Below are 20,831 nucleotides of genomic sequence, written 5' to 3' on the forward strand. Positions count from 1 at the left end.
AGCATAATACCCTCCATGTTGCTGCAAATGGAAAAATTTCATTTTTTTTTTTACGGCTCAGTAGTATTGCATTGTGTGTGTGTGTGTGTGTGTGTGTGTGTGTGTGTGTATGTATGTGTGTATATATATATATATATATATATATATATATATATATATACACACCTCATCTTCTTTATTCATTCATCTGTTGATGGAAACTTAGGTTGTTTCCATGTCGTGGCTATTGTAAATAATGCTGCTATGAACGTTGGGGTGTGTATCTTTTTGAATTAGTGCTTTGGGAATATATAACCAGAGTAGAATTGCTGCATCATATGGTAGTTCTATTTTCAGTTTTTTTTAGAAACCTCCATACTGTTTTCCACAGTGGCTGCACCAATTTACATTCCCACCAACAGTGCACAAGGGTTCCCTTTTCTCCACATCCTCAGCAGCATTTGTTATTTGTGTTCTTTTTGATGATGGCCATTCTGACAGCGGTGAGGTGACATCTCACTGTGGTTCTGATTTGCACTTCCCTGATGAGTAGCGAAGTTGAGCATCTTTTCATGTGCCTGTTGGCCATCTACATTTCCTCTTTGGAAAAATGTCTATTCAGTTCTCCTGCCCATTTTTTAATCAGGTTGTTTGTTTCTTTGATGCTGAGTTGTAGGACCTGTTTATATATGTTAGATACTAATCCCTTATCTGACCTCATTTTATCTTAATGACATCTTTAAAGATCCTGTCTCCCAATACAGTCACCTTCTGAGGTGCAGGGGGTTAGAGCTTCAATCTGTGGATTTTCAGGGGCCACAGTTCAGCCCCAGACAGAAGCCACCCACTTTTTCTCCCTCTTATATCCCTGTAGTATTATTGTTATTGGAGAAACTGAGAGAGGTTTTCTAAGTCTGGGAGCCAGAGTGTCAAACAGGGCATTGGCGAGCCTGAGGGGATCTGCTTGTCTGGCCCAGCATCCCACCAGCTCCCCAGAAGGAGTGGGGTGTGTTTGCACACTTGACAGTCAACTCGTTCCCAAAGCATTGCTTCAGTGTTTTAGGATAAATAAAACGACGTTTAGCAATGTCAGTCTTTCACTTGGCATCACTTCTTATATCTGTGTATCTTGCTTTAAAATAACATTAATGTGGACAGGTAGCATTATTTATCATATCAAAATTGGAAACAACCTCAGTGGCCAGCAGCAGGATTTAATAGGATTCTCTGTAGCCTTTGGAAACTTGGCTATAGAACAATATTTGCAGTGTGAGAAAATGCTCAGGATAGATGAAGTGGAAAAAAGCATGTTAAAGAAATATGTACAGTTGGATTCCAACTTTTTGAAAACAATTTATTACATGTACATATATATTCATATATATGTATATGCATCTGTGTTCATTTGGAAACATATGCTCTAAGATGTTTAAAATATCTCTTGGTCATGGAATTGAGATTCCATGGAATTGAGAATATTTGAGATTTTTTTCTTCTGTTTTTCTCAATGTTTTATGTTTTCTGCAATAAATGTATATATTATTTTTGCAATTAGGAGAAAATCCTTAAAAACCCAAACCTTGATATACACACTCAGTTTACAGAAAAATCCTTCTAACTTAACCTTTGCCATAAGCTCTCTTACAGCTTTTCACGTGGGACTGCGTTTATAAAAATTTCATTTACTTGCCATTTTCCAGATACAACCCTTAGCCATGATTACCTGGACTTCTAGAAGGATTTTTGTGCCAGGCCTGAGAATCTCTTTTCTCTTTTTTGTCCATCTGACTTTCTTTTCCCATGAAAGGGGTTTTTGGAGTGAATTCAGTGAAAGGGTGGTACCCCACAGACCTGGATAAAGGGTATGAAAATAAATACGTATGTTAGATATTAATCCCTTATCTGACCTCATTTTATCTTAATGACATCTTTAAAGATCCTATCTCCAAATACAGTCACCTTCTGAGGTGCAGGGGGTTAGAGCTTCAACCTACGGATTTTCAGGAGTAAAATCCAAGCAGATCTAAAAAGAAGTAGGATGTAACTTCTTAGTGATTTTGTGCCTTCTAGTTCTCTGTATTTATTTGAGAGATCCTTTGGACACACTTCCTTTTTAATAGAATGTGCTTTGATTGGCTAAGTATCTCCACCATATACATTGTATATTTTTATGAAGGAGAGGTTTGTGGAGGCTGATGCTGTCATGTCAAACTTGGAAGAGGCAGTAGTGGTCACCTTGATCAACTCTTGGCATCATTGGTTCCCAGACCTCTGAATCCCCTAGAGAAACTTTATAAAGGGTTAGGGTCCCATACCATTAAAGAAAAAGAAGGGGCCTGGGCCGATGGATTGTGAAAGCTCTGGTTCTTTTGATGTTTGATCAGGTTGGAGAACCCTTTTTCTACATGACTCATGAATTTCTCCCTTCAACCTCACAATAGATGGTTACATGAACACTTCTAGAGAAAGAGAATTTTCTACCTCATGAGCTATTGTATTCCACTCTTGGACAGCTATGCCTGTTATAATTCTCTTTTGCATACAACTTGGATAATTCCAACCATTTCAGAGGTTAAAAAAAAAAAAAATGGAGTCACTTTGCGTGTGTAACCAAATAAAAATTCCATGGTCCCACGTGGCCCAATCTCTGCATAGGGCCACATCTTCAAAAGCAAAAATAATAATAATGATAATTCAGGGCTTCACCTGCAGCTCCCAAAGAATGTTGTCAGGGGTACAGTTCATTATCCGTGGTAACATTTCTCAAAATCCTTTTCCCTTTTTTTTTTTTGCGGTACGCGGGCCTCTCACTGCTGTGGCCTCTCCCGTTGCGGAGCACAGGCTCTGGACGCGCAGGCGCAGCGGCCATGGCTCACGGGCCCGGCCGCTCTGCGGCGTGTGGGATCTTCCCGGACCGGGGCACGAACCCGTGTCCCCTGCATCGGCAGGCGGACTCTCAACCACTGTGCCACCAGGAACGCCCTCCCTTTCCTTCTTGATTCTCTTGTACTCCTCAGTTATACCAGAATTCTCATTCACCGTCCCAGCCCTAAATCTCCCCAAGATCAGCCTGCATGCCTCTGCAGGCGCTTTTCTTTTTCCGTTCTCAGCAGCTCCGTACGTAGATTGATTTTTATCCCTGTGGATGCTCTTCTCTCTCTGGTTTGTCCACTACCCAGACTTTCCACAACACAGGCGAGCCCAGGAAATGTGTAACAAACAAAAATCTTTCCTCCTTTCTTCCATTCCACCTGGGCCTATTTTTCTGTACCCAATTCCATGATATTGCTTTTTGTGTTCAAGCTAGGAACTGGAGAAAGGAGAAGATAACATCAAAGATAAAATTCTCTTTATCACACGTGATGGGGGAGGGCTAAAGTTGGGCACCCACCGTGGCACATTAATAAGCCATGTGTTCATCGCAGTAGTGATTTTCTTCATCTGCCATGGTAAGACCTTGGACCCCTGAATAGTTTACATAGTTCCTCCTCATTCTTCTAGCCTCCTCCCCCCAGGCATCATAGGTATTCATAAATAAATCCCACCGACTACCAATTGGTGTCTATAATTTTTTTTTTTTTCCGTCTCTGGATCTAATTCCTCCTCTTTAGTATTGTCTGTAGGTAAGTTCTTCCCTGATTAGCATGTTGGGGTATATTAAACAATAATACCGTGCACCCCAATGACTTACAGTGAAGTATACGCCATGCATTTAGAATCTCAGCTATTTGCATCAGCCAAACCTGGCTTTTGATCCCAGTTCTGTCCTTTACCTGCTGTGTGATACTGGGCAAGTCACTTCATCTCTGTGCCTCAGCTTTCTCATCTGTAAAATGGGGCCATCACAAAATCTAACTTAAAGGGTTGTGAGAATTAAATGAACTTCAGCTAACTCATGTAAAGTGCTTAGCACAGCAGAGAGCTGGTTCTATGCATGCATCACTATTTCCATTTTTCTTTTAACCATCCTTTTAGGAGGGGATGGACAGAAGAAAGGGTTATTTTGTTAGAAAGTGAAGAGGACCTGGTAAAAGACTTAGGGTAGAGGTCAGCAAACTAAGTTTGCAGGCCAAATTTGACCTACCACCTTTCTAAAAGAAAAACATTAAAGCTTTAGTAAAACTCAGTCACATTCATTCCTCTCTGACTGCTTTTGCACAACAGTTATAGAATTGAGTTGTTGTGATAGGGACTGCGTGACCTGCAGAGCCCAAAATATTTGCCATCTGGCTCTTTACAGAATATGCCAACCCCAATTCAGAGTAAAAAGAACAGTGCCTTTTCCACATGGTCTGCCATTGAAGCCATGAATGTCATGAGGCCTTCTCTATCAGGTGAAGTGGCTGACTGTTGTCAAAGATTTCCTGTACCTAAGAGTCAACCCTCACCGACATCTTAATTTCCATGTCTTTCACCAAGAATTAACATCTACAACAATTGAGAATAAGGCAATGTTCCTTCGAAGATTGGCTAGTTCTACTAGAAACACAAGGAATGGAGTATTGCACATCTGAGAAGGCTACCAGGACCAGGATGCCCAAGGCCTCACCCATGTCTATGATTCTGTGCTTCTTCCTGGGCTGCTTGTCACTTCCCAGTGCCCCTGCCATAAGGTGGGCCCGGTCTTGTGTTTTTACAGGTGGAATTGAGGGGAAACAGGTCTGTGATTCCCACACCTGATCTGAATCCTCACTGACCCTCCATCCTCTCTCCTCTTCCTTCCTGCAGGCCAGATACAGACAATCCAGTGAAGGACCCTGAAGTTTAGAGCAAGCTGTCCCATAGAACTTTCTGGAATGATGGAAGTCTTCTATTCTGCACCAGGACAGTAGCTTCTAGTCTTATGTGGCTATCGAGAACTGGAAATGTGGCTCGTGCAACTGAGGAAGTGCATTTTTGCTTTTCATTTAAATAGCACATACGACGAGTGACTTGCTGTATTGGACAGTGTGCTTCTGGAAGATGGCAGATGCCGACGTTTGGAGAATCCTAGGCCTGAATGTCTGGGTGGAGACGAGCATAGCCCCTCCCCCACCGCTGCCCCCACCCCTTCCCCTGGCCTTGGACAGTGACGTGAGCAAGAAATTAACAGCTCTTTGGATTGGCGTGTGAGAGTTACTGTTTTACCAGCTGGGCTGCCATGACTGATACAGACCCATGTCTTAGCAGCCACCTTTATGAAGAAAGGACAATTCAGTCTACTCATCCATTTTACAAGCTCAAGGAATGCCGGGGGCCTCTGCTGAGATCTAGTTTTCAACCTAGTCTGTGGCATTGATTATCCTGCTTAGAAGATGAAAGAGGTGGCTTTGTGGGCCAGAGAGTAAGTAGTTTTACTTAGCGGCTTGGCCGTACTGACCCCAGCTATAAGCTAAGTAGGAAGGTTCGGTTCTGTTCAAAACTAAGTTCCGATCGTTTTTTACAACTGCTTTAAACTGTACGTGTCCTGTTCACGATAGAGAAAGGGCCATCTGGTTTGATGATTTTTTGGCTTGAAGAAGAGAAAACGAAAGACAAGTATAAGCTTTAATACTCAAGAGATCCGATTCTCTGCCGGAGAGGAAATGAACTCCATATCCAGGAGAATTCCACCAGGAAGGGGCCGAACAGACCGTGCTCTCTGGAGGATTCTCAGCAGTGCCGTGAACACCATTCTGACACTCCTTTCGGTCATTTCCAAGGTGAGACAGTGACACACCGCTGGAGTAGGACAGCTGATCTCACCTTCTCTGGTATCATCAGAAAGAGGATCTAGGAAGCTTCCGTGCAACGCCAGAAGGGCTAGGATGGCGGGAGCCATCTCATCTGCTCTATGTGCCTGCCCGTTTCTGGGAGAAGCACCTTGACACCTGTTTTACTGTAAAGAGAACCAACTTTGGAATCAAACAGACCTCTACCAAAATCTCAAGTCTGTCGCTTACTAACTTCGACAAATCATGTCACTTCTGTGAACATTGTTTTCTTTCATTTAGGGATAATACTAAACTGACGTCACAGAGCTGCCGCAAGGATAAAATGAACCGGTGTCTATGGCAGCATTTAGGACAGGGCTTCATACAGAATCGGTGTCTTGGAGAACTGAGGGTTTGGAGCATAGAATTCCAGTTCTGGTGCATCAAGGAAGGCCTTCAGGGTGGTCCTGTGGATGAGGATGTGGGCTTATGTGTTAATTAAAACACTGCTTCTCAAACTCCAATGTGTACTCATACCACTTGGGGAATTTTGTTTAAATGCAGTTTCTGATTTAGCAGGATAATGTAATGTAAGTGAGCTTCCAGGTAGTAATTTCAAGGCTGCTGGTTGCTGACATCACCTTTGAAGAACAAGGAATCAGAGGTGTTTACCTACCCTGTGTTTCCCTCCTCTTTCACCCACGTAGAAGAGATGTACTGTCTACTTTGAGTAGGGAGGCGGAGGGGGGGAGTGGAGGATAAGGGCGATGCGAAGTCGGCAGACAGAAGGGGAATCTACGCAGATGAGGAAAGAAATCATGGAAAAAGAGATGGGTTTGAGGTTTTAAACCCTGACTGGACTTTAAACTCACCTGGAGAGCTTTAAAACTCCATTTTCAAGTCTCACCCCAGGAATACGTATTTAATTGACTGGGATGGGGCCAGACGTGACATATTAAAGCAGATGACCCCTCAGGCTGTCCCTGTGTGCAGCCAGCGTTGAGAACTGCTGGCCTAGACAACAGAGGCAACTTTCCCAGCTGGAAAGAATCAGGAAAGTGTCTCATCAAGATAGTAGATCAGGTTTGGTGTTAGGGGGCTGCTAGTTTAAGGGGAAAAAAGCCTCATGAAAATGGCAGGTAAGAGCAAGCCAACTGGTTGATACCTGGAGAAATCTGATCCGTTTGATGGGTCAAGAACACCTGATCTCTGGGTCTCTGAAATGATAACTTAGCTCTGGGCCTTTGAAGAAATGTGTTTTCCTGTGGAGAAGCCAACGGTAAATGGGAGATGTGAAATCCAGGCCACTTTTTTTCTGGAATCGGACGCTTTTTCTTTCATGGACATTGTGGATTCGATCGTCCTCTGTGTTCACAGAGGCTAATGAATGATTCTCACTGGAGCACAGGAGCCACCTTGGCTGGTAGCCTTACCCAGGCCTCAATCCAGTGGGTCTCCATCAGGGTGCCCTGAGCCCGGCACATGTGCTCCAATGCACTCTGACCCATGAACATACTTAGTGCTGCTGTGGTTGAGTTCTGACTCTCGAAGCCCAGGTGTAGGCTGCCTTCTTGTCACCAGAAGTCAGCTCAGAGCTGGCTCTTTGCCAGCCTGGACACAAAGCTCAGCCGCCTTCCAGGATCTAAGCCTGCCAAGTATCTGCGAATATTGTGGTTTTATGGCAGATTCCTTATGTCTTGGGGTGGGAACCACATCAGACACTGTACAGCATTTCCCTTGAACAATCCCCGTTAGGTATATCTCTCCCATTGAAAGCCTGCGCACACAGCCAATAAGGAGACACTCCTCCATCACAAACCCCTAGCCCCCTCGCAGTCGCTTACTCCTCTGGAGCAGAGGTGGCTCTGTCCTTTGTGCTCCACGCTTGGCTGCCTTTACCCAAGCATAGCAAACACGAGGCCCTCCAGACACCCAGACCCACCTTCTTTAGGTATATGTTGTCACCTGTTACCTGGGTGTTGAGCAGTTTATTCCGAGCGGTGCAGAGCCGGGCACAGCTTCTGGAAGGAAGAGAAAAGCATAGCAGGTGCAAGTCACAGCCAAAGAAACTGCCTGTGAGAAACCTTTGCCTAAATATTCCCAGGGTCAATAGATGTGCTTTGTGACTGCGTGTTGGAATCACACGGGGAGCTCGTAAAATGCTGATGCCTGGGCCATACCCCTGGAGATTCTGATTTAATTGGCCTGGGGTGTGACCTGGGTGTTGGGATTCTTCAGAGTTCCCAAGGTCATTCCTAGCGTTCAGCGAAGTCTGAGACACGCTGTCCCATCCAAGCTGGTGAGTGCTAAAGAGGAAGTAAAAAAGACAGCTGCCGTCCTTACCTTACTGGAGCAATTGCTTTGTCCTGATGGCTGACCCATTTAGTCTTGTCTTGAGTGTTTTAATTCCTTCAAGTGAGCCCTCCAAGAGTCTACCGTCAGAAAGTATAAGCCTACAAAGGTTGAGAACCACTGAGTAATCCTGTGTCTTGGTGAGACAAAGAGGCCATTAAATAGGAGGGTAGGGGCTGGAGTCAGAATTTATTTCTGAGTTAGGATTGAGGAGAAATACCAGCTTCTTGTGTCAAACCAGTATCCTGATTTGCAGGATGCTTCTCAAGCACAGACTACGGCAGCAGGGGAAATGGGTACCAGGAAGCTCCCTTCGCTCTCCTTTTTATGGTTCCTATTCATGTGACAGAAGGCGCTGCAGGAAAATGACACAACAACGACTTGAGAGCTGGAAGGAAAAGGGCAGCCTTGAGAGGTGAGCAGTGCGGGGCAGAGAGGCTGGGGAAGAAGCAGAAACAGATAGTCAAGGGGGAAGGATGTCCACTCACCTTTCTCAGTACATGCTGGTCCTTCTAGCGCACCTTGGGTAAATTAAACGGTGTTGGGACTTCCCTGGTGGCGCAGTGGTTAAGAATCCGCCTGCCAATGCAAGGGACACAGGTTCAAGCCCTGGTCCGGGAAGATCCCACATGCCGTGGAGCAACTAAGCCCGTGCTCCACAACTACTGAGCCTGCGCTCTAGAGCCCATGAGCCACAACTACTGAGCCTGCGCTCTAGAGCCCATGAGCCACAACTACTGAGCCTGCGCTCTAGAGCCCGCGAGCCACAACTACTGAAGCCCGTGTGCCTAGAGCCCAGGCTCCACAACAAGAGAAGCCACCGCAGTGAGAGGCCCGTGCACCGCATTGAAGAGTAGCCCCAACTCCGGCAACTAGAGAAAGCCCGCACACAGCAACGAAGACCCAACGCGGCCAAAAATAAATAAATTTATTTAAAAAAAATTAAAAGGTGTCCCCTTAGATGCACCCACATCCCACCCCAGGCACGTGAGAAACCCTGAACACGCTGTGTGTGGATGTGTGAGTGGCAGAGAGAGAGAGAGAGAGAGAGAGAGAGAGAGAGTGCTTTAATAGAAAGCGATCCCCAAAGGCAGGAACAGATCACGAAATCCTCGGACAACAAAGCGGGGCTTCATTCCTTCTGGAACCACCTCTCTGAACAGCACAAGGTGATGACAAATTCCACCACCTCAGCGAGCATCTGGTTCCTCTTCTGACCTTCCTGGGAAACTTGGGGTTCTGATGTGATATTTATGAATGTACTTTGCAAACAGTAGACTGCTACCTAAGTGCAAGGGATTATTAAAAACGTCAGCTTTGCATCTTTGTGTTTTATAAGGGTACTAGGAAAACAAGGAGCACAGCATTATAAGCCCTCACATGCATGGTTGAAAGGAGTGTCAGTAGAAGGGAAAACAAAAACATATTTTTCTGTTATTACAAAAGACACACGTCATGGGGGAAAAACTTAGACAACTGCAAAGACATAAAACCTGAAATGCCTCCTTCCAGGCATACTGGTATTTATCTTCCAAGGGAAGTATTTGTGCATATTTAAAATGCATTATTTTTCAAATTTAAAAGCCTCTTTTACTTCAAAACAATACATGTTTCTTGTAGAAACACAATAGATAGTTAAAAAAAGAAAAGAAATCTATATTCTACCAGTTAGGACCTCCTAACCTTCTAGAACTTTAAAAAGTTATGTAATTATTTTTATATTTCATATTTTTACCTTTATTTATTATACAAGGAATACAGACTCATTTTATAAAAATTAGATGAGCAAAAGGGAAACTATTAAATCACCTGAAACTCAAACCTCAAAACAATCGATCACAATCTGTAGTATTTTTTGTTACAGTCTCTGGACTTTTAAATATTCAAATATGGGACTTCCCTGGTGGTCCAGTGGTTGGGACTCTGCATTTGCACCACAGGGGGCACGGGTTCGCTCTCTGGTCAGGGAACTAAGATCCCACGTGCCTCGCAGTGTGGCAGAAAAAAAAAATCAAATATATGTGTATTTTTTTTTTAATTAAATTAATTTATTTATTTACGGCTGTGTTGGGTCTTTGTTTCTGTGCAAGGGCTATCTCTAGCTGTGGCAAGCGGGGGCCACTCTTCATCGCGGTGCACGGGCCTCTCACTATCGTGGCCTCTCTTGTTGTGGAGCGCAGTCTCAGTAATTGTGGCTCACGAGCCCAGTTGCTCCGCGGCATGTGGGATCTTCCCGGACTGGGGCAGGAACCCGTGTCCCCTGCATGGGCAGGCGGACTCTCAACCCGTGTGCCACCAGGGAAGCCCTTAGTGTAGTACTTTTGATCATTTCTAACATTTTTGCTTTACACATATTAGAATATATTTATAAATGTAAGATGATTTAATGCCCTGTGAAATATTTAGCCTGCCAACACTGTCTTTTTATTCCAGTTTTCTTCTGATTTAATTTTTCTTTTTTTTTAATTTATTTATTTATTATTTATTTTTTTAGCTGCGTTGGGTCTTTGTTGCTGTGCACGGATTTTCTCTAGTTGCGGCACGCGGGGGCTATTCTTCATTGCGGTGCACGGGCTTCTCGTTGCAGTGGCTTCTCTGGTTGTGGAGCGTAGGCTCTAGGTGTGCAGGCTTCAGTAGTTGCAGCATGCAGGCTCAGTAGTTGCAGCATGAGGGCTAGAGCTCTCAGTCTCAGTAGCTGTGGCGCACGGGCTTAGTTGCTCCACGGCATGTGGGATCTTCCTGGACCAGGGCTTGAACCCATGTCCCCTGCATTGGCAGGTGGATTCTTAACCACTGCGCCGCCAGGGAAGTCCTGATTTAATTTTTTCTGATTGTGTATGTCAGTTTCATGCTCATACAAGAAAATTTGTAGACCACAGAAGCATGTGCATTGGGAAGAAAGAAAAAAGTCTCCGATAATCCCACTACCGAGAGAGGATCGTCTCTCTAGTTACCTCCATCCACTCCCTCACCACGCATGACTTTACACAGTCTTTTTCAAATACTATTTGTAGACTTCTGACTAGGAGGATGCTTTGATGGAGTGTCTAAGTGTTGGCTGTTTTTCAGGGAGATTTTAGCCCTGTTGCAATACTCAGAATTGTTTCTAGTAAGTACCTGAAAGAAATATGCACCTGGGTGAGGCCGTGCTGAGATGCTGTGTTCTTCTTCCCTATCTTAGAAAGTACTGTGTGGATAGATCCCTAAGGTTCGCTGCAGCTGTGTAGGAACGGGGCGTCCGGAGGCTTCACCTGGCTTAACAGTCACAGACTTAGTTAAGATAAAACTGTAAAGGCCAAGATACAGAAGACAAGTACATACAGGCCAAGGGGGAGGGGAGATAAACAGCTCCTTGCTACACCTGATCCAGATTTGATGTTAGAATATTTCAGGCAACAGGGCCCTTATTCTCAATCTAGATAAATAAGTTTACGTTTCTGACTATAAAATGAATACATATTATAGGAAATACATTTAAAAGGCAAAAAGAAAAAACTTATTTCACCATCAATCCATTTTAAGGTTTTATGTGTTTCTTTCCAGTTTCTCGACGCATGCGTTTTAAGACTAGTTAAAGCCCACAGCTTACACTGGTTTTGTTTTTCCACTTCATATTATAGCAGAAGCATCTGCCCATGTCAGTAGCTGTGGATGAGGATTTCTTCAGGTTCCATTAGTAATTGTATTGCCTTGAGAGATGAGGAAGAAACATACATCAAAGATGTCTGTGAGGGGCACATGCAGTGATAAAGCAAAATAAAATGGTCTACTGTTCCCCTATAGCTGACAGTGAGGATACATTTTCCTTCCTGGGTTACTAAGCTTTATCTTCCTAAGCAAGATAAAGTGGTTGTTGAATAGATAGGTAAGATTCTGCCGCTCATAAGTGAGCCTGAGGTGTAAATAAGTTCAGGGAAAACGGGTTCCTGCTCTGAAGAGATGGACCCAGGGGCACTCGTCCCTGAGGACATGATTTTACGGCAGGTGGTAGGGGAGACACTCTTGGCGCCCCCTTTGAGGTGGGATTGGGACTTGTGCATGTGGCTTGTTCAGACAAACATGTGGAGACCACTTATATCTTGTCTCCTCTTTGATCAAGTAACAAAAGTTAAGGTCTAGAAACACTCAAACCATGTTCCCCAGGGCGTTACTACTGTTGCCTCTTGTACCACCCACATCTACCCAGGAGCAAGATGTGGGCAGGGTTACTGCCACTGGCTCTTGGGTTTCCTTCCAGGGAATTTGAAAAAGGTGCTGCTTCCTCTGTATGGAGAGCATTCCCTCCATCTGTTAGCAACTTGTAATGCACCGGTTTTGTTACTGACCTTTGCTAAACATCTTCATAATTAAAATACAAATAGGCAATGACTGCATTGTGAACACTGCCCTCCCAACCTGTTCCTGCCAGTTACAAGGCCATGTGCGGTGTGGTGCAGCGCTGGCTGTGTGGTAGCCCTGCTGAGAAGACCAGGTGAGCATCCTGGGCTGGTACTGATTGTAACTGGGGTTTGAATTGCTAACACTCCCTGCCCCCCAGGCCTACCAAAGCTACTGCCTTCTATTTAGTCATTGAACAAACAGGGAGCGTTTGCAATGAGCCAGACCCTGCGCTAGGCCTGGGCAAATCAAAAGATGAATGGGCCATGGCATTTACCGTCTGCAGGCATACCCTCCACTGGTGATGGCGGACGGTGGGTAAATGGAAAAATGCAATATAGGGGAATCTACCCTTTAGGTGCCTGAGTTTTGGAGCATTTTTCCCAGAGCTAGGATTAGGGTGAGGTGAGTTAGGCAGAGATGTGTACGTGTAGGATAGGATCCTATCTTTAAAAGGATATTCTGTTCATCATGGACTTTTTTTGCGTTCATTTTGATTCTTTAATTTATTGCCTAAAAATCTTGATTACTGAGTTTGTGGGCACCCCTGTAAATTTTGCTCCTGAGGCCAAGACCTCACTCCCTTCACCAAACTTGAACTCAAAGCAAACCTTGCCCTCGGGGCACTGAAGGTCATCAACTAATACATACTCACAGCGGGGGGAGGGGGGGCGGTATGGAAGCTGCGTCATCCTCTTGTTTTGGATTTGGGGTACAGGTAGACTGGCCTTGCCACTAATTTGCTGCATTCCCCCCGCCAAGCTGCTTTTCTTCACTCAAGTTCAGTGTCTCATCTGGAAGAACACTAAACTGGGAGAATTATCTTTTTGACACAGACAAGAATGTCTTCTTTTGACAAATAAGTAAACAAGATCATTTCAATGTATGCTACATGCCATATGAGGGAGTGTGTGTGTGAGAGATGTTACAATGGGGGATCAGGAAAGTTCTCTCAGGGGATGGGTGAGCTGAAGCATCAACGTTAAGTGGACACCATGGCTTGCAATTTTTTTTTTTGACAGATGATTTTAATGAGCCCTTAGTTTGTGCCTGTTATAACATGTATAACAACTATTAGGTGTCCCAGCTCATCTTTCTCAACAATGCTGTGAGGTTAGGACTCTTGTTATAGCTTTTAAAATTGATATGGATAAGGAGACAGAAGCAACAAGAAGTCAGTTAATTTGGGAAGATTACTAGCTAGCAAGTGGTGGAAAAAGAATGGGCACGTGGTCACGGGGGATTCAAAGCTTGCCGTCAGTGGTTACTTAATGAGCATCTCCTGCAGAAGTAGATATAGGGCCATTTTTCATCCTGCTTCGTCTCATTTACCAACACTTAGGAAATACTAAATAGATTCCACGCATGGTGCAGACTTTTAAAAGAGTCCACTTTGGGGGTGATGGGACTTCGGTATCTTGATCGTGCTGCTGGTTACAGGTCTGTATGAATTAGTCAAAACTGGCAGAACTGTGCACTAAAATGGGTGATTTTTACTGTAGGTGAATTATATTTTAATTAAAAAACAAAATCTCCACGCCCAACCCTCCACCTCCACCCCCTATCCCAGGTACAGCAGCAAGGGCCTTGAAGTGGTCCGTGCCTTTAACTTACGTGGCGAGGGTGAGGGAAGAGACTTCGGGGGCGGGCCCAGGTGAGGGAAGGGAGTAATCTCCGGTGGGCCGGCCGGGAAGCAGGGGAAGGGAGAAACTAGGCACAGCTGGGCGCCCCCTGGGGAGCGACGGGAAGGGCCCGTGGACCGCGGGGCGAGCCCGGGGAGGGCGGGGGGATGCCGGGAGAGAGGGAGGGACCTGCGGGCGGGAGGGCGAGAGGCACAGGCGAGGGAGGAGGGCGAGGCGTGTGCTCCGGAGCCAGCCTGGGGCTGCGAGGCGGAGACAGCCCACCGGCCGCCGAAGGTGCCCGCCGAAGGTGTCCGCCCAGGCGACCCGCCCTCGCGGCCGCGGTGCGGACGGACCGACGGACGGCGCTGCTTGCAGGAGGCGCCCGGACATGTTCAGCCGGAGCTCCCGGAAAAGACTCTCCAGCCGCTCGGTGAGTGTGCCCCGCCCGAGCGGGGCCAATCCCCGGGTACCCCGGCCCTCCGCGAGCGCCCCAGCCCAGACTCCTTCCGCCCGGCGGCCGCGCACCTGTGGCCCCAGGTAAGCCGGCCCCGCGGGCGGGGGTGTGGCCCGGGCGCGCGGGACAGCTCGTAGGGGCAGACGGGGTTAAGTCCGGATCCCGAGTCCCGGGGAGAGCCACACCGGGAACCGTGACCCTGAATGTCACCGCCCCCCGCACCCCTCCTTCGCCCCTTCCCTTAAGGCAGGTCGCATTCCCAGCACCCAAGCTCCAGCTTCTTGGAGCTCTAGCCGCGGACTTGACTTTGGGGCTGTTTTTTGGGGTGTCCCGTGCTGCCCCCTTCCCGGGAGCCCTAGCCTGGTCTAAGGCGAGCGCGCTATGGTCGCTTCTTAGGGACTCTGGGAAGCAGAAAGGTCTTGCTTTTGTTTCTTAGAAACCCGTGACCAAGGTGTCTGGGGGAGACAAAGCCCCAGCCAGGGCCATTTCTTGGTGGGTTGGTGCCCACGCCAGAGACAGCCCGCCTAGACTTCCCCAGGCGAGAGACCACCCCAGGGGCACCGGCAGCGCCCCACCCCAAACCCCCTACCTCGGAGAGGAGCTTCGGAGTCAATCAGAGGAGGTGGGGTGGGAGAGGCAGGCCATCCCACCCGGGGCACAGTGGGGCTCTGGAGGGAGCCCCGGCGGCGGAAACATGCTTGTGTTGTCTTTTTGTTTTGAAGTTGACCGGACTGGGGCGGATCGAGAGAGGCCAGCCATGTAACGCCTGTGGTGACCAGTGCCCAGGGTTCGCCTTGCATAAATGGAGGTAGGACCCCTTACATGGGATTCCTAAAGACATACCACTGCAGGGGGGAAATCTATACATATATGTCATATATGTGTATATAGGCACACAAGCACATTTTTCGCCTTTTAAATTCACGCGTAAGTCACATGGAAAGAATGCAAAGGCTGTTCTTTTAATAGTGGGACTACATCTGCTACAAATATTGAAGGTGGAAGTGGTGACCAGACACTGAGAATGCAGGAGAGCCGGGCTCAGGCTGCATTTCCCTGATGTGAGAGTTTTGGGTCTTCTGCACCCACCCTCTGTGTATCTAAGTCACTCTGTCCCAAGCGATTCAAGACACGACTGTTTTTCCAAGTGCCGCAGTACAGCATGTGTAGGATTCCTGGGACTAGCTGGTGTTTTCCAATTGTGTTTTTAATTCAGCCTCTGTAACTCTGGGTCCCAACCACAAATCCACCACTGCCTGCCTGTGCTGTGTCAACCCTCTTCGGTGGCCAGATGTTTCTTATTAATGTGCCGTGAATGTTGACTTCCAGGCAGCCCCAGCCTGGATTGGAATGATTATGTTTGGGGGACAAGGGATCTGGGTGCCCTCCCAGTACATCTGGCTGCTGGGGCTCCGGCTGGGAAAAGTTAGGGTGCAGGCTTCCAGGCCCTCTGTTTGGCTATATAAAGAGAAGAGATGGATCCTTCTCGGCAACTTCATGAAAAGGCCAGAGCCGTTGCAGGAGAAAATTCTGCAACAGTGGAACCCGTTCTCTCTTTGCTTAATGCATCTTCCTGCCCCCCACCCCCCATGTCCCTTTGAAGAATGCTGTTTCTGGATGCTGGGGAGAAAGGCCTGCCTTGATTTGGTGTGGTGTGGTTTGGTTTTTTCCCCCCTCTGTGTGTGCTTCTCTCCTTTCTCCCAATTGGTCATGTGTGCTGGGCACCCAGTTCTAAGGAAACTCCCAACCGGCTCCTTCAGAAATTAGATGCTTTTGTTCCTGCCTCTGATGGGTCTGGCAGCCTCTTTGCCTTTGTTTCAGGACACTGAGTGCAGCCCTTATGGCTCCCTAGCATTTAATAACTTCTGTGGCAGAGGCCAGGCCGGGCGACCTTATAAATATATAATGCGCAGATGTAGGCATCCATCAGTCCTGCCAGTGTTGTAGCCCAGATAGGTGTGCTCTGGACTGGCCCCTGGTGTGTCCCCAGTGTGAAAGTGGCGCTACATGGGAATAGGTGCAGAAGCGTCATTTTTTTCAACCCGATCCTGTGTGACGGTGCTGATTGCTTCCTGTTTGAACCATCTTGTGCTCTAATGGGGGTGGGAAAGGCAGAGTGATGAACAGGAGAGTGATTTCCGGCTCCTCCCCTACTCTGGAGCCTTTGGGTCAACTTCTGACCAGAGGCCTGTGGGGCAGTGGTACAGTGTGCGTGAGTACCCAGGTGCCCCTCCTTTTGGTCTCTCTGACCTCTGACCTCCAGCCACTCTCCCTGGTTCTCAGTTTCCCTCTTCCGTTAAGTGGGAATAATTATGGTACTTAACCTCACAGCTTTATTGTAGGGATGAAATGAGATATTGAAAACACATTGTTCGCGCCATACCAGGCACACAATAAACATTAGCTACTTTTGTCAATTATTTTTAGCTTCCTCTCGGCTGTTGCCCTGGAGGAATCATAACTAGCTCGCTTGAGGCTGCTGGGTGTCCCCCGTCACTTTAGACTGTCATGACCACAGCTTCTTAGAGCCCCTTAAGCCTTTTTAACCCAGCTGGTTTTGTGAGGGGAAAACGAGCGTTTGATTTTCAGCCCATTATGGAGCCTTTCTTTCGGAAAGAGCCTTTCATGAGGCTGAGATGGGTTTTCGTGCAGAAGCAGTTTCTTCACTAGCAGCAGAAAAGCCTCCATGAATGCGGTTTTTATGGTGTTTCCACCCATTGCTGGAAAGGAAGCAGATCCTTGCTTTTTGCCCCCTCCTTTTCCCTCGTGGGCATGTTTTGGGTGACCTTTGAGAGAAGGGGGACAGCCATTTCTGGGTTAGGGCACAGTATTCTTTTTGGCAGTTTGAAATCCACAGTATGCTCCGTTTCCACTCCTCTGACTGGGGGCGGGGGGCACTCTGAGCCCCTGGGAGAGACAGTTGTATCCGGATAGGAGGAAAGGCTAGCCTGACACAGGCTGAAAGGCTGCCTTCGGTCTGTTGCAAGGAGACCAAAGGCCTTTGCCCCCAAGTACCAAGGCACCCTAGATATTACGGCTCATGGGTGTCAGCTCGTCCCTCTGCTTCTATATGCTCCCCCTCCCAACCATTGTCCACACAGCAGGCAGCTCCTAAAAGCAGAATGGACTCGCGTTCCTGCCTGCAGCACTGAAGGTACTGAAGTTCTTGGGAGGAAGCGGGTGGTAAACAAACGTCGCTTCCCTTTCTGGTGTGCTGGAGAGAGCTGGGGCTTTGAAGTCCAGAGAGAGCAGGGCTGTGGTCTTGCTCTGGTTTTGCCAAGCTGTGTGACCTTGGGCGAAAGACTCAGGCTCCCTGAGTTGCATTTTCCTCAGCCGTCACGCTGGGATCTCTCCACTGAACAAATATTTGAGGGCCTGCTGGTGCCAGGTGCTCCGCTGTGCCGGGGATACGGCAAAGAACAAAACAGACAGGATTCCTGCCCTCATTCAACAAATAATTACAATTTAGATAAGGTGGTCCAGAGAGGACTCTCTGAGGAGGTGACATTTGCACAGAGACTTAGATGAATGAAGCAAGGGAGGAGGGTCCTGTTGATTCAAACCTGAGGCAGGAACTTCGGCAGCATCACCGTCTCACGGGAGCCGGTTAGAAATGTGAAGTCTCAGGCCCTGCCCTGGACTTGCTGAATCTGACTTTAGGCCTTAACAAGATCCCCAGCTGATTCATGTGCAGGGCAAAGATTGAGGAAAGCTGAGCTACAACACCTGGCACCGCTTCAGCCAGCTGGCTCTCCGCCCTCTGGGGCTTCTGTGTGTGAGCAGAGATGCCTACGGTTCTGTGGAGGGCTGTTATCTTTTATGGACATTTTCCTGAGGGCTCATTCTCCTTCCCCATGTATATTGTCACCCGCACCTTTAGGTGGCAAATGTGGGGATTTTTAGGATTTCTAAAAAAACAAACAACAACAACAAAACACACACAAAAAAACAAACCCCGCAGGAGTTCCATGTGTTGGAGAGGGCTCATAATCGCCAGCCAAAGCACTCTCCTCCACCTGATGTAGGGCAGCTGGGGAGCAAAGATGGGCACTGCTCCCTACAGGTGACCTGGCCCCAAAAAGCTGCCCCTCGAGGCAGCCCAGGACAAATCCCGCAGTGGCCAGGCTGCTGAGGGAATTCTCATTAACAGGACGATTAAGGCATCTTTGTGGACTGTGGCCAGAAGAAAATCATTAATAACTAGGCACTTAGTGTACTCTGCTTACGAGACGGCTTTCTGAGTGGGGATTAATTGGACTTGCTTGTGTGTACCCACTTTGAGCAGGGAGGGGGAAATAGCCGTTTTTACAGGGACGATTTGCCCTGTGAATGCCTAGGCACTGAGGACTAAAAATTATAATAATGATACGAAAGCAGCATCAGCACTGACAAGGCTGTGTGTGTACTTTGTCCAGAGCTGTCTCCCCGCATTTTTATAGATACGTACATTTCTGTTGCATCCTCACCAGAACCGACGAGGCAGATGTGGTGACTTTCCTGATGAGAAACTGAGGCTCACAGTTGTTCAAACAGTGGCCCAAGGTCTCCTGGCTACTGAGAATGAAGCTAGGATTTGGCTCTAAAACCCAGGCTGGTTTCCCTGTGACTCCCTGCCTCTTGTGACTTCTCTATTCTAAGGCAGAGGTCACAGACTAGAGGCCCTGGGCTCACATCCAGCCTGTGGATGGGTTTTGTTTGGTCTGCACAGTGCATTAAATGAGGGGCTTTTTCTAATATGAAAATCCAGGTTTCCAGCTTCTCTTGAAGAATCCAAAGATGTGGTAACATGGGGCCGACTTTCCTATGTGGCAGCACACAAGAGGTCTCCCTTTAGATGGGTGTGACCTTGACTCACCCTAGCCACCAACATTCTAGTCGCATTCGGGGACCTCTTTAAACACTTAGGTGACCTGTCAGGTCCTGGAAGTGACTGGAAATTGTGAACCCTAAATGAGTATTCTCATCTCTCCAAAAATCATATTAAAAAAATAATATCTTCTGTCATATTAGCTGCCATTGTTAAAGCGTTGACACTGCCAGGGGAGTGTCTCACATGCTTCCAATCTTTCACTTGCAACAGTCCTTGGAGTTGGGTGCAATTATTTACACCCCTTCTGATAGTTAAGGAAAGTGAGTCTCAGGTTAAATAACTTGCCTAAGGTTCTGCAGGCCCTTAGTCAGTGGGGCTGTCTGACTTCCAACCCTGTCGGACTTGAAAATTCTGTGTTCTGGACCAGAAATTCTCAAACCTGGCTGGCATATGAATCACCAGGGGATCTTGTTCAAATGCAGATTCCGATTCAACAGGCTTGAGGGCAGAGGACTAAGATGCTGCATTTTTTAACAAGCTCCCAGGTGATGCTGATGCGTCTGGTCCTGGCACATACTTATAATAGGAGTTGGCAAACTCCTATTTGGTCCTGCCGGCCAAATCAGACCCTTCACCTGTTTCGTATGATTCATAAGCCATGCATGGTTTTAACATTTTTTAATGGTTGGAAAAAAAATCAAAATATTATTTCATGACATATGCAAAGTCTATGAAATTCAAATTTTAGTGCCCATAAATGGTTATCTGAACAGTCACTCCCACTTATTTATATATTGTCCGTGGCTGGTTTTGACCTACGGCAGTAGAGTTGGGTACTTGAAACAGAGAATGTACAGTTTACAAAGCCAATAACATTTACTCTGTCCATTTACAGAAAATGTTTGCCGACTCCGGGTCTATACCGCTAGTAAGGGAATATGCAAGTAGCTTCTCTTAGTTTTAGAAGAAAGGAATCTGAGAACCTTTTGGGAGGTTCGGAGCTAAAGGAAACATCCCCTCCAACCTGGTTGAGAATGGTGCTAAAATCAAAGGCAACCAAAGAACCAGGGAACAGACTAAAGCCATTTCTGAAGGGCATGTGGAGATGAGGCTGGCAAGACCGGATCAATGAACCGCCGGTGGATTCTAAGCTCCTTGTAATCCCTTTAACGTTTCAGCTTTGCTGATAAATGTAGATTTGACTCTTGCATTAAAAGGCTGGCTTTCAGAACAAGCCTCCCGGCGTTGCACTTTGATGAGCGGCTGATATGGAAAGCCCAGAGCAATGGTAGCCTTGTGAAGTCATTTTAATTATGCAGAGTGGTTAGTCTGGGGACAACGGCCGCCTTTCCAGGAAGGATGCTTGGCCTCTGAGCGGCTGTTCCCCAAGCAGCGCTCACTGGATCAGCCAGGACTTCGCCTTAAAAAGCATCTTTCCTTAGTTGCCCTGGTAATTGTGTTGATTGATGACTGAGGTGGTAACTTGGGGAGATGCTGGCCTGGTTTCCTTTAGTGGTTGTAATTTGGCTGAGAAATGGGTTCCCACTGATTTTTTTTGCTTGGGC

The 20,831-nt window shown here is 47.0% G+C and overlaps 2 protein-coding genes across 4 annotated transcripts in view; both read left to right on the forward strand.

Moving 5' to 3' along the window:
- The window catches only part of ADAMTS9 (ADAM metallopeptidase with thrombospondin type 1 motif 9), a 223,826-nt gene extending 217,657 nt beyond the window's left edge, over positions 1 to 6,169 (forward strand). For both annotated transcript variants that reach the window (XR_009542735.1, XM_060161420.1), the window contains exon 40: positions 4,708 to 6,169. The gene's annotated coding sequence lies outside the window, so the exon portion shown is untranslated. The remainder of the gene's footprint in view (positions 1 to 4,707) is intronic.
- An 8,164-nt stretch (positions 6,170 to 14,333) lies between these two features.
- The window catches only part of PRICKLE2 (prickle planar cell polarity protein 2), a 342,842-nt gene continuing 336,344 nt past the window's right edge, over positions 14,334 to 20,831 (forward strand). For both annotated transcript variants that reach the window (XR_009542736.1, XM_060161421.1), the window contains exons 1-2: positions 14,334 to 14,432; positions 15,179 to 15,264. Coding sequence is in view for 1 of the 2 variants with exons in the window: in XM_060161421.1 (XP_060017404.1) it covers positions 14,391 to 14,432; positions 15,179 to 15,264 (128 nt within the window). In the remaining variant the exon portion in view is untranslated. The remainder of the gene's footprint in view (positions 14,433 to 15,178; positions 15,265 to 20,831) is intronic.

The sequence above is a fragment of the Lagenorhynchus albirostris genome, chromosome 10 (assembly GCF_949774975.1).
Source record: "Lagenorhynchus albirostris chromosome 10, mLagAlb1.1, whole genome shotgun sequence".
Lineage (NCBI taxonomy): Eukaryota > Metazoa > Chordata > Mammalia > Artiodactyla > Delphinidae > Lagenorhynchus > Lagenorhynchus albirostris.